Below are 15,482 nucleotides of genomic sequence, written 5' to 3'. Positions count from 1 at the left end.
AAATTAATTTCAGACTAATGAGAGTAAAAATTGTTCTGATAGCCATGCCATCTTTTAAAATACTAGTATGCTTATAGAGGCAAGCCTCAAGCTCTTATTTCTAATTGCCTACATCTAGATAAAACCAAGAATCGTTTGCTATTACTTGCACACAGGCGCCTTGGTGGTACATACTGTGCTATTTCACAATAAAAAAATTGTAAAACAATCTAGAAGGATGCCATGAACACATTAGTCTTCCACTTCAGACCAACAGCTTAGATATTAGAATTAGAAATTATCGAATTTGATACTCAGTTACTATTTAGCTTGAGTCTGAAGGCACAACCCCCCTATTTCATTTACTCTCTTCATTGCATTCAGACCCATTCTAGGATTTGGATGCACTGAAAATTATATTGATTTACATGAATTTGCTCATGTATTATTACTGCAGCCTTCTGCAGTGGTGCAGAACAAAGTCAAGGGACTCTCCAAGTTCAATGTCAACAGAATTTATCAGGAAAAAGATGGTTCTTCCGGTAAATGCAAGAAAAAAAAAAAAAACATTCCAAGCTTGTGCTACCTGCCACATTTCACAAAATGTGTCTTGAGAGTAGTGTGGAATTAACTGGGGAAAAAAAAAAATTAGTAGGCATACATATGTTTACAAAGCAAGAAATGATTAAACTAATTATACACTTCAGTCTTCCCTTCAAATACCAACATTTACATTAACATAAAGATTGGTGTCCATTTAAAGTTATAGCACATATGTTATTACAGAGAGATTTAAAACTTTTGTCCAGGGAAATCTAACCTTTGTCTTCTCATCTACAACTCTGAGTCCATCCGCTGAAACCCACAGGACTGCTTTAACGGCTTTCTTCCCAGACTTTCAAAGAAGAAAAAAAAAAAGGAAAGAAAAAAAAAAAACAGTTTTATGCCGACAGCATCAGACTGCCACCCGCTTCCCCTTTCCAAGAACCGTAACATTAAGTGTAGATAAAGTCCACGGTCAGTAGGGTGCCCAAAGCCAGATACTCAATCCAAGTGCAAAACATTCAGAGAACCAAGCCAAAGCCAGTATTTCAGAAACAGCACATTGTGGGGATGGGGAGAGGGCACAGGACAGGTGGAGGCAAAAATAAGGTGTACATCCACTGACAGTAAAGAATTCAAGACTGACTAAGTGGGTGAAGAATTCCACTAAAGAGTCAGAAGACACTAATTCATAAGGAGTTACACCACAGGTAGCTTCTTTAGCACAAGTTTAAACATAAGAAAATTCTTACCTGATATTTCCACCAGCCCTACCCTCTGCCCCAATAGTCGCATGGCAGAATCATGGCATCACCTTAAACTAGCGTTAAAAGCACCCAAAAATCATCAGTTACTGTGTTATGAGCTTAATGCTAAGATCAATCATCCAAACATGTTTCACTAATTTATTAAGAGCTAAATGTCACATCTTGGAAGAGAGGTAGAAAAGTATGATTTCTTAACCATTTGGTGTGTATCTTGAAAAAGCAATGGTATGTGGCCGGCTGACGCAGTGGAGGAGCGGTCTGGCTTTTATCCAAGATCTGTGGGAACTTTCAGCTGCCGCAAGCTGAGGGTAAGTAAAAGTGGGAAACACAGGAAGGCTTTAGGAGCCATTTAAACTACAGATTCTTTCTAGACTGTTTACTTTTTAAGGGAAGGTTACAGAAAACAGTATAAACACTTGACACAATATTATTCTGAAACTAATTCATTGAACAGAAAATAGGTACAAGATGTCAACATAATTTTACTGGTTGTTAGAGAACTACTACTAGAAACATAATCTTTTTTTTTTAAATGTGTTACTTTAATTCATAAGCCCCATACTTTAAGCCAGCTAATAAAATATTCTCCCCATAATGTTTTTTGAAGCACTGGGTTTACATAGTTTGTGGCTGCCAATGGCACCCACCACAGACCACTGCAGGGAGTGAAGAGAGGAACAAAACCAAAAAAAGATGAGGGTGTATCAGCTAGTGGCTTCATGCAAGAATTGCAATTAATTTTTTTTTTTTAATAGTTCATTGCAGATGTATATAATTTATATTCATACAGCAAGTAATGGAGCAAGGACACATTCTGGCACAAGCTACCACATGTTCCAAGTCTGCAACACTGATTTTAACACTGTAAGGATGAAATAGCTTGGAGTGAAAAGTCTCCTGTTGTATCACATTGGTTTCATTCTCAGAGAAAGCAGCAAGTGTGAAGAAAACAGGCCTGGCAGAACTTCTGTTTGTTTTTGGGGAGGAACTATCTGTCCCAATTTCGGAAGTAGCAATGACACCCTGAGCATTTTCAAAAAGCTTGGTGAAAACAGAGAATGGCACTGACTTGTACGGAAGAGTGATTAAAAGAGAAAAGAGAGAAAATAAGCACAGCATGAAAGCAAGCTATGGACAAGTGCTTGCAGAAGCAAGTTTCTAAATGTCCATCCAGCCTGCTGGATACCCCAGAGAAGGTTTAAAGTAAAACTGTCAGATTCTGGAATGCCTAATGGAAAGAGTATAATTCACAAAGGAAGATGTACTTAAATTTACCACCACATCTGTTAAAAAAAAAATATTGCAGCATTTAAAAGTCACTTCTAATTTTTGGTCTTAAAAGGCAGTAAATGTCAATACCCACAAAACATAGTCTATATTTTCAATGCTCAGCTAGCTTCCATAGCCTAAAAGTCCCTAAAAATCCCAAACCCAAATGATTTGTAGAGGTCTGTCTCCTTGAACTGTTTTAAAAAGAAGTACCAGTTTCTTATAAGCTGTTAATAGTCTTAAAATCTTTATTCCAAGCAAATACAAACAATCAAGAGAAGACAATGCCTGCAGGTAACTGTTTGGTTTAGATTACCATCATTAGAAACAGAGATACAAGTCTTTCCCCAGCAAACAATAAAAACCTTGTTTCTGCAGAAATAGTGAACAGTTTGTATTAAAGTCAAGTTTAACTGAGCTGGGTACTTCATAAAGCAGTACTGATCTTCAGCAGAACTACTCCTCACCTGCTATTTTACCAAATGAGGATTTAGAAATAGCTAAGACATGAACTTCATGTTTCTCAGAATAAAATGAAAAGGCTAAAGGGCTAAGTCCCCCCCTCCCACTGGAAACATAAAGTTCCTCATGCAAGATAACCAAACATGGGTTTGCTACACTAAGAGAAAAACAAAACACACTTTCATCTCCCAATTCCTTCTTCCAGATTTATCATGGATGCAGCACTTAGAAGGTGTAAGTCCTTACAGTCTATATCCCAAACCCACAGCTACTACTGTTGGGCAACATATGATTTTCCCCATCTACTGAATCCTCAGCTCATCTGTGCCTACAAGTGATGTATAAAGGAATATACTTCTCCAAATCAGTTTATATTGGATTTACAAATCAAAGTACTACTCCATTACGGGTGGAATATTGCCAAGTATATCGTGATTACAAAGTGGATATGAGCATTTGCACTCCTGGCACACACGGGACAAAGATCAGACCGGATGCAAGATACTGCATGGGAAGTGAACTCCAATGCAGGATCACAGCTTGTGTAATAAACACTGAAAGGTATAGGTGACACTAAACAAAAGTACTTAAAGCAAATGGCCAATATCCACTGGAACAGTGTGGTCTTAAATGTTGCTACCAAGGGACTCATCTAGACATCCATATCAGTAGCCTGTCTTCATATTAAAGAGCTTTTGGATGACAGCACTGCTGGAGGAGCGCCACGTGTGGCACTGACTCCCGGGAGCCTGATTTGTCAGTGCTGAGTCAGCCCCGATAGAAACCTCACTGCTCAGCACTTCTTAGGAGGTCAGTAATCTGCTCCAATACGAGATTCGTTATCTGGACTAATTTCAGAGTCCTCAGAGGTCTCCAGGAGGGTGGGCAAAGCGCCCGTCCTGATAGACAATGAGGCCTGAAGACAAAGCAGGACCACTGCAGGCTAGGCACGAGGGAAACCTCTCCGACAAGCTGGCAATGCCCTGGAGATGGAGATGGGCATCCCTCAAAAAAAAAAAAAGTGGACTAAATCCAAAATGCACATTTCCTAATCAACAGTGTGGGTCATGACAATTTAACTGTTAGAAGTAATAGGAACGTGGAGATAAGTAGCAGCTATATCGTAAGGTGGAAAATAAAGTTTTAAGGATGACAGAGCAGAATTAAAGTTGCCCAATAATGCATTTTTTTAAATACTTCTAAATTGTTTCTAGTCTTTTTGCCTATTTTATTCTGTCCTGGGACTTACAAACAGCTGTAAGATTTATCTGGAGTCTGAGGTATATATAAAGAAAATTTTTCATTTCAGACTCTCTATAAAACATTGCGTGATGAGAAATACACGCACTCAGTGGAAGCAAAACATGAGAAAGATCACCGAATCTGTACTACTATTCATTACAACAGAAAAGCTTTAGTTTTAAAACATGAAGAGCTGCCTAAAAATGCAGTTGATTTGGTTACGTTGCATACGCTACACAAAATAAAACTGCAGAAGCCTAACCTGGAGCTATCAACAGACATCTCATTTTTATTTAAAGTTGAAAAGAAAGTACTTTCAATACTAAACACTTGAACATTTCCGGACACAAATCCGTCGGATTTACCTTTTAGGGGGAGAAAAATATGGACAGGGAAAGCAGCAAACTTGTCTAGACTGACTTTTTCAAAGCTGCTAGTGTGTTTTAAGCAGCTCTGCAGTTTGAATATTATATTAATCCCAACGCAAGGCATCTGTGGAGAAGTTATAGATGAGACAGCCAAAAGTTATTAGAGTTATTAGTATTTCACAACTATTAATAAGGGAACAGCTGTCCCTTTTTTTGCAGTTTTCCCCTAGATTTGGGCTACTGTTACAGGTCAAAGCCGTAATAAAGGCACTGCCATACTGATGCTGTGGGGATACCTAAACGCTATGGATTTAAGTGGTTTCAGTGCTAATTAATGAAACCTCACAGGCTGAAGTAGAAGTAGGTCCCTCTTTGGCAAAATATTATAATAAAAGACAAAGAAAATCTACAAGGCTGTGGTAAAGTACCGGACTTCACAAAAAAGCAACTAAGATGTAATGGGGAAGCTGGCATATTTAATAGATAAAAATCTGTCTTTGACTTTTTTAATTAAGTGCTATGCAAATATCTATCATTTACATCTTTGCTTTCTTATGTACCCTAACATAAGTTAATACCAACAAGCAGAAAGAAAACTAACATATCTGATCAGGTGATCAGGTTGAGATGGGAGTTTTCTGTTTGTTTGTTTTAAACAAATTGTAAGTAGTATTTAGCATTTTTGGTTGTAAAGCAAACAGCATGTTTTGACTCCAGTCTTTGTAGATTCCAGCTCTTAAATTTTGTTTGCGCATAGGAATGATCTGATTAATCTGACAGGTCTCCCACCTAAGGTATTTTGGCCCTTAAAAAAAAAAAAAAAGGAGCCTCTTACTTCACCATCACTATACTTTAGATGTGTGATTTCCCAGATCACAGGAAGAAACCTGAATTGGGGAAACAGCTGTCGCTGTGTAGCATGCATCACTATCTGAGTGAACAGTGAAAAAGGAGCAGCTGAAAAAACCTTACTTACTCCTCAAGCAAAGCCAAAACAAATTTGTGACCAGAGAATAATCTTCTTCAAAAGACTTTTGTATGTATGGAAGTTACAAACGTGTTAGTTTCTATTTAAGCCAAGATTCTTTTTATAACAAGATACTTCAGAAGCCGTATCATAGATTAACTCCATGTGAAAACTAAATTAAAATGTTTTACAGGAATTTTAAGTACAGAGGTAGGGAACAGATGAGAGGTAAAAGAGAGAGCTCTTTGAGGTCTACATGCACTGCCTTGCAGAGATGTAGACAGCAGGAATAAAACCACCCAGTTGTCAGTACAGCACATTCTTAATAAGGTGTCTAAGACACTGTCCTCATGAAAACGAGAGCAACAGTAGAAACAATAAATTTCTCAGTTATACAGTTGAGTTGCAATTAGAAAAACATAGTAGGTAAACACCTGGTCTCATCTTCATATACCTTTGAATTAGGACTGTGCTCAAAAAACAAAGGTTCAAGAGATGGTATGTGTAGGTATACTGCTTTCTCCCAACGCTAACATTTGGGGGTCAGCTCATGGTGCCAGGCAGCCGATCATGAAGCACTTATAAGGCACAGACCCCAACTGCTCTGTAGATATTTGCCCAGGTGATGTAGGCTGGAACAAGTTCATGGGTTTAAAAGGAAAATTCACTTTTTTTTTTTTTTTCCTTCCCAGGAAGACCAAATCACTTCAGAACACTAGATTTCCAATACAGTCCATATGGATTTAAGTTTCTGTTTCAGGTTGCTTTTTTAACCATATTCTTTGTTTGATCAACATTCTTCCAAGTCTGTTTTAGAAGCAAATATTCTGAAATGGATTAGGGGACTCTCAAAACCCTGATTTTATGGCAGTGCTATACCAGGGATGTAACTCCTTATAGTGCAAGCACAAACGAGGCATTAAACTTACTTTTCCAAAGAAGCCTTTGAAGAACTTCCTTTCCTGGAGGAACAGGGGGGACAAGTCGAGCGCTATTACTGTAGGTAGCTAAAATGTCCCAGGGTTTCAAACCAACAAGCACACACAAGAATAGGGTTTGGAGGGAAAGGAAGGGGTTTTTAGAGTTATCCATGAGAAGGTGCGACAGGCAAATGTGAAAATAATCCCATAAAAATGCAGATCAAAGGGCACGCACACAATTCTAATAAGCTACTGCCCTGAAATTGGTGGAAAGAAGAGAACCTCAGCCCCAATTTCATGCAAAGTGGTTACTTTATTTTCACTCTCCCTTGTTTAGTCCCTTTTAGTTAGTTTATACACCAAACTTGGCAGCAGACATGGTGGTTAAACAATTAAAATACTGTACGGGCTCTTGTGAAATGCAAAGTTCTAACTCCAGAATTACAGTTAAGTTTGCTCTGTATTGATCACTCTTTCCCAAAGCAAATGCTTTGTAAGCTGGAGAAGCATATATGGCTGGTATAAAGCAGGGTTAAACACTCCTTCATTTTATTCCATTTATTTGTTGCTTTGGTTTACATGCTACTCTTACACTTCACATCTTACGCAGTCTTCTCTGAAGAGTGAGGAATTTCATCTTACCTTGTGGTACAACTAAAACACAAATGAGATCCGTTCCTCTTTCACACTCTCTAAAGCCTTCCAAGGCTTTATACAATACTTATACAAATACTAGATATTCATTCTACACCTCTGAATAGATAGGCTGGACAAGACCCCTTTAAAGTCAGCTCAGACAGGGACAGACAGGCAAGTGCAGATACCAAGAGCTGAACAACAACTTCCTAAATTTCTTCAGCCTAGAAGCTATTATACCGATTGCCCAATTCACATTAGGAAAAAGGCAGCACACAATTTTAAGCATATTTGCAGGCAGTTTAGTTTACTGGCTTTATTTTGTTACCAGACTGTGAAAAAAAACCTGCAAGATCTGAACTGATCTCCTGAGAGAATGCTTCACCAGGCCTGGTGCTCTGCAAGCAGCCACATGCTGCTCCGTGTTTGAGGGAAGCTGGCATGAAGCATATCACTGTTCTTGCTGTCTTTCCAAATTGTTTCACTTGTAGGAAAGCTATGGTATAGTAGTAACGGGGAGGAGGTGGAGAATTGCAGATGAGACAGAGAGCATCTTTGTGACAGCCCCTGACCCCAAATTAACACCGTGCAATTCCAACCTGTTGATCACTGATAACGATACTATATTAACAATATTATTACAAATATCCTGACGCAGTGTCTTGAGAACTGATTGATAAACAAGGTTATATTTAAAACAAAGCTATGGTTCTGACGCAAGCCAACAAAAGCCAGGAAACACAAAGTTAAGAAGGGAGTGTCAATTTTGACTTTGCATTTCCTGACTTCTGTTGCTGTGTAGCCTCTCTGCCCAATGTCCTTCCACAGAGCTTTTTAACAAGTATCTGTAACATTTATGTCAACTCAGACACTGTAAAAAGAACATCTCTAAGTTCAGTCAGCTGAAAAGCTTAACAATTTTTAGAGGCAGGAATGGTTATGTATTTGGACAGGATATGCTGAACACTAGGAGGGGAACTAATGGATTAATCACAGCATTGTGTACATAATGAGAAGGGGTTGGATGCTGCTGCCAAGTTGAGCAATGACTATTGCATTACACTAAACAGCTTTTTAAAGATAGCAAAAGCTAAAGAGATTCACCAGAAGCTACCTCATTTTTAGGTGATGGTTAATTTTGGTCTCAGCAAAATGCTTGTTAAACAAGATTATAATAAACTAGACAAGGTTAATGGAAAAGGCATCATGCAAAATGGGTTTTAAACAACACTAAGTTAATGTAGTTTAGAGATAACTAATGCATGTTTTAAAATATTAAATTATGTCTCTTTACCTGCTAAAACAAGAACATATATTAAAACAAATGCATCATTTAAAACAAAAAGTGGCAAGTTAGAAACCAATACTACATGCTAAAGTTGATTCAAAAATCAAAACATGACATGAGAGAGTATACTTCTGTCTTTATATGATGCTCCCATACCTGCGTCAAATACACTTACAGGGCCGTTACAAAGTTATTTGCCAGTTTGCACTAAATATTTTAACTTCAGTGAAATGGTTCTGAAGAAACCATTTAGAGCCTAGTGTCCAAATACAAGGATCCTACCACATATGAAATGTATACACAGTTAGTAATATATCCCTACTGAGGGAAAAATGTAAGCTCCATTGGTAATATCCTAATAAGGGGAAAAATGCAAGCCTCATTGGTAATGTAAACCCATGTTAATAATAGACTGATAGCTGAATACATGGGTTTCTGATCTATTAATGAGACTGCGGTGCCATTTCATCAGACAGAAAATAGGGACATAACTCAAGTTTGTCTTCATTCTAAACAATATTATAAACTGCACATTATAGTATTGTTGGTGTGCAATTTCAGAGCTATAAAACTTTAACAACAGAATACAGTATGGATGAGGGATTCTCTAGCTAAAAGTGGCTTCTTTTACTCAGTTGTCAATTAAACAATGCCTGAATAAAATGCTCACCATCATCTGGTTTCAAGTTCTGCAAGATGTAATGCTCAAAAACAATTACGCCACATTAAATGAGCAGGTAATAAAAAACCCCTGAGAGGTTATTTCCCACGATAAAGGGACAGAAAGATTTGTTTGCATCTTTTCTTTCCAAAAGCAAAGCAGAAATTAAGCTATTCCTAAACCCAAGATTAACACTGTTCTGTATTCTTCTTGACAAATCCCATAAAATGTTTTAAAATCCATTAGTCAACCCTAAAAAAGAAGACTTCAGTTCCCCAAATGAATTGCCAACTGTTGGAGAACAAGAATTAAGAGGAAAAAAAAAAAAATCTATTAAAATAAGTAAAGACAGACACAACTTAATTTTTAGAAGCTACAAGATACAAGTATTTCAACAATTCTGTCTAATTTTTATTGACTGGATTTATAAAACCTACATGTTACCTGCAGAGGAAACAAAAGATTAAAATAGGCCACATACATTTTGATGTAGTTTAGCCATATGAAAAGTGAAGTCCAATTTCCCTTAAGCTAGTCTTTCCGTTTGAGTACTGCAGCTCAAACTTGTAATTCTTTCAAGACCAAGAGAAAGCCCATCAAAATAACGAAGTATTGTGAAAGCAAGAGACTACCAAAAGAACAAACTGTTTCCTTATCACATTCCTTGCATGCTGAAACATCATCCAGTGGTTTGGTTTTTGCTAATTAAGAGAGCATATTGTACAGAAAGGAGCTTTCAGTAATAGCAGAGTCCTGAAGAAATGCCCCCAGTTTAAAACCTACATGCTGGGGGTGGGGGGCTGGGGTTGAACTGCAGTGAGCAGCTCCAAATGAACCTTGGATCCGATGGAGTCTAGCAACTAAAGCGTACAAAGTAGTTTCAGTAATCTGAATCTTCCTCTTGGGGCCCAATGAGAATTTCACTTCTACTTCTCAACTTCCAACACTGACAAAGGAGACAGTGCAAACAGCAATAGTAAGAGACATGCACTTGTGTCCAATTTATATATAGACATCAAAAACTTCAAACAGCAGAAGAAATCAAAGTTATCTGAAGAAAAATGTTGAGTTTATTAGAATGGGTAAATCAATGCCACCCACAATTTGGAATAATGACATAGCACAGAACAGGAAAATGAAATTACTTCCAGAGAATGCACTGTAAAAGTTAGATATCCAAGTCTGACATTTGAATCAATAATTCAGGTGATCAAGAATCACAATCCTGGAATTATCCAGATTCCAGAAGAAACTGGGTGCTATGCTTTTACTGTGTCTCATTATCCATAAGCTTAGCTACACTCAACTGGCTTGTGGGCTTAAAGTTTATAAAAAAACCTAGAGAACAACTACTTCACAGCATAGCTCCCCAGGGAAGAGAATTACAGAAGTTGCATAAAGTAGATACTGTAGCATTATTTGGTGTGCTAATAGAAAGTATTCTGATAGAACAAAAACCAGAATGGGACAAAACCGGATGCAATTCATTATGTGGTCAGTACTTGCACTTTTAGCTATGTAAACTAAATCCATAGAATAAAGAAACTAATTTATATTTTGTGTGGCCCTTTTTAATAAAAATCAATCACTGATCACTGTTGGACTGAATGGGAACAGATGGGATGCGGCTTTAACAGGTTGCTATACATTAGCTGAGAGAGAAAAGAATGAAAAGACTTGATTTTAATCAGAGCACTAAACCAATTCAGAAACTTTACAGCACAACAGACAGAAGAAAAGATAACCTATAATCCTCTGTTGTGTGCTAGGAAGAAGGGAAGAACAGGTTTAGTTGGAAGCCATTTGAGCTCTCACATTTGGTGAGGGAAAAAAAGTGATGTGCAGTAGCAGATACCTTAAGTTAGCAAAGGTACAGAAGTGTTTGATGTACTTTAAGTAACTCTGTTGAGCTGCAAGGATACAAGAGTTTCTTCCACTAAAGGCATCACTGAAGAATGTATATAGCTAAGACACATAAGAGAAGTGATGAAAAGGATTGCAGTTCTCTATCTCCATTCAAACTTCAAATTTTAATGTCCTTTCTCCTTCTGTTCTCTTCAATGCTGTTTTAGCCTCAATTCCTTGATAGACTGATCACTGCCTTTCTGGAGTTTGCTATTTCTGCAGGATTTTGTGATATTACTACTGCAGGAAAGAGATGACAAGACCTCTTCAAATGAGCCACAGAAATACAAAGAGCTTTGAACGAGTGCCATTTACAGGAGCAAACGTTCACAGAAGCCAAACTAAGAGCAGCCCACTTCATGACATATCAGAATTAGGCAGCCTTCAGGCCACTTTGAGCAGATACAAGCCAGATTATTTCATGCATAACTACAATGTTGCAGTGCATTAGAAAAAAGCAGCCTAAATCAAGTAATATTTTGTATAATAACGGTGAATTAAGTCACTATTAAAGTGGCAGGCAACAGAGGGAGAGAGAGCGGGAGAGGAAAAGAGAGAGAGGGAGAAAGAACTGTTAAAAAACAATGGTTGAAGTCCCATGTGGGTACCAACTTAGTCTGAAAGGTCACAGAGGATTTTTACACATTTGTTTTGCAAATAGTTTCTGCAAGTAGAAAGAACAGTTGTAACTCTCTCCCTCTCATCATCAGATTAGCACGTCCCCCTAACAGCAGCAGTGCTCTCAAACCGGCCAACTGTTCTCCTAACATGGGTCAAAAGTTCAGTCTTTAGCTGGGGCACTGCTGCCGAACGGACCTTTTCCAGAAACGCTCACAGCCCCAAAGCCAACTTTTTCCTGAAACAAATATACATACAGATTTCAGTCTCTTCACAGCATCTTCACAGATATGCATTCCTCTGGATTCATCCACTTCAACATGTCCCAAGTACTGCAGGAAAGAGAGTAGGGGGAGAAAAGCTTAATAGTAGCTCCTTAAACTCCCTGGGTTTAAAAATTCAATCTCTGAATTCATCTCAGTACAGCTGAGATGACAGACGTTAACAGCACTTTGCTAGCCTTCTTTTGAGACCTGTATTTGGAGGTTTGACTTTGTATTTATATGGGGCACCAGCATCAGTAGAAAAGCATAGTACATCTAGAAATTTTGAGGGAAAGACTGACTTTCCTTACTTGGGGGAAAAAATTAAATTGAAGAGTAGAACTGTATTTCCCTGCTTATTCAGCATGAGCTTTAGTCACTTTTTTTTTTTTTTACTTGCATAGCATGAAAACCTTCAGTCAATATAGAGGTGACTGTGAATAAATTATTTTTGAATAATGATAAATATATTTAGTATCAAAAACTGAATTATACTACATAGTAAGATAACCAAATACATTTGAATGTTCACGTCCAAATACAAGAAATGTCAGTGTTGCAAACAGAAAACATCCTTCTTTTTTTCTTCCCCTCCCCTTTTTTTAAAATTGTAAACCAAAATTGTTTATCTTCATAACAACACCAGGCTCTTATGAGGACACTGAAACATTCATCATTCTCATAAAAAGTTTTTTAAAATATCAGTTTTCTGTATATTTATTGTATCATGCACTACTTGAAAAAAAACAGCAAAACAACAGTTAATAGAAACTGCAGGTTTCAAAGCTTTTAAATTAATAACCCAGAATACTATTAGCCTATAAAGAAAGCAATTTCAAGAAAGACATTGGAGTGTAGTGCTCGAGGTACTGTGGACGGTTTCATTTTACATTTGGGGGGGGAAGCTCTAAGTTTTCCAATTTCTCCCTACCTTTTCCAATCGTAGTTCTAGTTGATAGGGGAAGGAAATGTTCTCCTAGAAACATTCATATCCTTATTCAAAGTACTTAACTCTTGAAGAAAACCATAGAAACTATTAAATAAAAGCTTTCTGAAGTTTTGTAATAAGAGGTATAGGTCAAAGAAACTTACCCCAATTTACATGGCATTATAAGAATTGTATGCAATTCAGCATTTATATTCTAGACTAGCTAGAGAGTGAAGAAATGGTTTTAAAATATCAGAACCAATACTTGTGTCACTTAATGCAGTAGTAAACCTAGGTTTAATAATCTATTGAGAAGTCCCACTCCACCACAGAATATTCTGTCATGAGTTATCGAAAATCTCTCAGGTTTTGTTTCATTAATTAGGACACCATACTTAACTAGATGGACAAAAAAGATTTCACTCTTTAGCACCATATTGAAGCACTCTATCAGAATAACATAATAGATTCAACTAAATGGACAAACTCAGACTGTTTTAAAGATTTAATAGAAATTCGAAAGTTGAGGGTTTTTTTCATGCAAGGCAAGATGCTCCAAAATAGGAGACTCTAAGTATCACCCTACAGATCATTAAACTGCTGAAAGATTTAAAAGATCTTAAGTTGCAGAGGGCTTTAACATTAAATCTTACTATGTGGTATTTTTAAAGCAGAGTAAATCTGGATGGAACAATTCTGCAAGAATTTAATTTAAACCAGCCCTCACAGGTGGAGAACAGCTTGAAAAATAAATTGCATAGAAACTACAAGGTAAGTAAAAGAGACCTGACACTTTAGAGCTGTTTCAAAATGAGCTCTGTGAGGCTGAAGCCTTATAATTGAATGCTGGAGCTGCCAAAACAGCAACTGTACTGCCTCAGCTGAGCTTGCTGAACACTTGCGTAAGATCTTCATTTCTCCAGAACACACACTAAGTAGAAAATTTTAATCCTAAAAATACACAAATAGTAACAACTAAAGATGCATTTACTATGTGTCTGGAAGTACATATTTATACCAACAGCTATCATAGATGGATCTTTAGTTCTGCCATGACTCCTCTGGAAGTTCCACAGATGCAGAAATTCTGTGGCTGTGCATATTTGTCATGGGAAAGTTTTGGGTTTAGTAACTTCAGAAAGTCTCTCAACTTCTCCTTAAAAAGGGAAGGATATAGACAGGAGCAAGGCTGAGGTTTATAGAGGACAGAAAAAAAGATATGCGCATGGAACAAGCCATCTAGTTTGCATGACCATTAAGTAAAGCATCATACAAACAGGACAACTTTCGGATTTCCTGAGCTATCTGCACATCTCATTTACCCCAGTGCAGGCAAAATGTTTCCAATTGAAGATGCAAACCATTCAGTCCCTGTACTTGGCAACCTGCCTTTTGCTTGGAAAAGGGAGAAACAGAGCAGGGTAAATATTGCCTCATGTCACACTCCAAAACAGACAACCATTTTCCCCTGTGTTGCCAAACCTCTATTCAAGTCCCATGCTCCAACTTTCAGCAATCAGTCATGCCACTGCTGCTAGAGACAGCACATTTAGCTGCAGTTTTCAATACTGCTTCCACTCCAGTGAATGGGGACATTATTGCACATATCAAGTGCATCTACCCACACCAAAAGGGTACAATCCACAGACCTCATTGAGCATCAATCAATTCTGAATTATAAAAGAAATTACACTGCCACACAATACTTCTTTATGATATAGAGGACAAAAGGTGCTTTGTTTGCACTTACACTTTACGCCCTTCATCAAAAAAACCTTCTTCCCATTGCACCATTTTTGCAGAAGCCAGAAGCTCATCACTATCAGTATCAGTGGCCTTGTACATTTTACAGGCAGTTTCAAAATTCTTCCTGGGTTTTCTTCTGGGGTGGGGTGGTGGTGTGTTAATTCCTTATAGATACCAATATATTTTTAAGTTTGCTTCTCGTAAAAATAACTTTCAACTGTATAATAAGAACGCTGTGGCGGTCGCCTTTTTTTAGCCAAGCGTTCCTTAAGCAGCAGGCCCCCTTCCAAGTTTTCAGGCTTATTTCTAAAATCTTTTTTCCCCCACCAGGCTGAGAGTAGATATACATGGCTCCTGTATTTAACCAGTGCTACAATAGTTATGACTTTTAATGGGTAGTAATCAAAGACATAAATATTTCTTCAAGAAACTTGGCAAACAGCTCTGCTACAGACTGAGACCTTTTCTAGTACCCTTACATTTTAATCAGAAGCATTAAATTGTGATTATATTGCTACCTAACCTTAAATTTGAAATATTAGCTCAACTTATTAGTGCAACAGCATTTTATGAATGACATTTCAAAATTTAATAGAGAAAGAAAATACAGCTGCTAGTTAGATTAAGACATAGTCTGCTCCTTACAGCCTGAAATGGAAGTTAAACACCAGAATTCAGGACTTAAAAAAAATAAACCATCACCAAACTCTGTTGTCCTGCTACAGGAAAGAGGTTGCATGGAAACCACTTTAAAAAGCAGATACATAAATCCCATACTGCTATAACACAACCTTTCAGGATCTTTGAAAGGAACTTCCCTTTCAAACTAAAGGATAAGAAACATAGTGTGAAGTTCCTGGGCAGCGACTTGTCCTATATAAGTAAAATCTCATGCAAATCCATCATGGCACATTACCACA

The 15,482-nt window shown here is 37.5% G+C and overlaps 1 protein-coding gene across 10 annotated transcripts in view; it reads right to left on the bottom strand.

Moving 5' to 3' along the window:
* Positions 1-15,482, bottom strand: part of NUMB (NUMB endocytic adaptor protein) — a 98,239-nt gene that overhangs the window by 11,305 nt on the left and 71,452 nt on the right. For 4 of the 10 annotated variants that reach the window (XM_050896829.1, XM_050896834.1, XM_050896830.1 and 1 more), the window contains exons 3-5: positions 11,883-11,957; positions 6,527-6,604; positions 800-874 (exon numbers count right to left, since the gene is read on the bottom strand). In XM_050896829.1, the coding sequence (XP_050752786.1) occupies positions 800-874; positions 6,527-6,604; positions 11,883-11,957 (228 nt within the window). The remainder of the gene's footprint in view (positions 1-799; positions 875-6,526; positions 6,605-11,882; positions 11,958-15,482) is intronic. The other 6 variants (XM_050896832.1, XM_050896838.1, XM_050896833.1 and 3 more) reach the window with 2 other exon arrangements.

This window comes from Gymnogyps californianus, chromosome 5 (assembly GCF_018139145.2).
Source record: "Gymnogyps californianus isolate 813 chromosome 5, ASM1813914v2, whole genome shotgun sequence".
Classification (NCBI taxonomy): Eukaryota; Metazoa; Chordata; class Aves; order Accipitriformes; family Cathartidae; genus Gymnogyps; species Gymnogyps californianus.
This window is presented reverse-complemented; position numbering and strand designations above follow the sequence as displayed.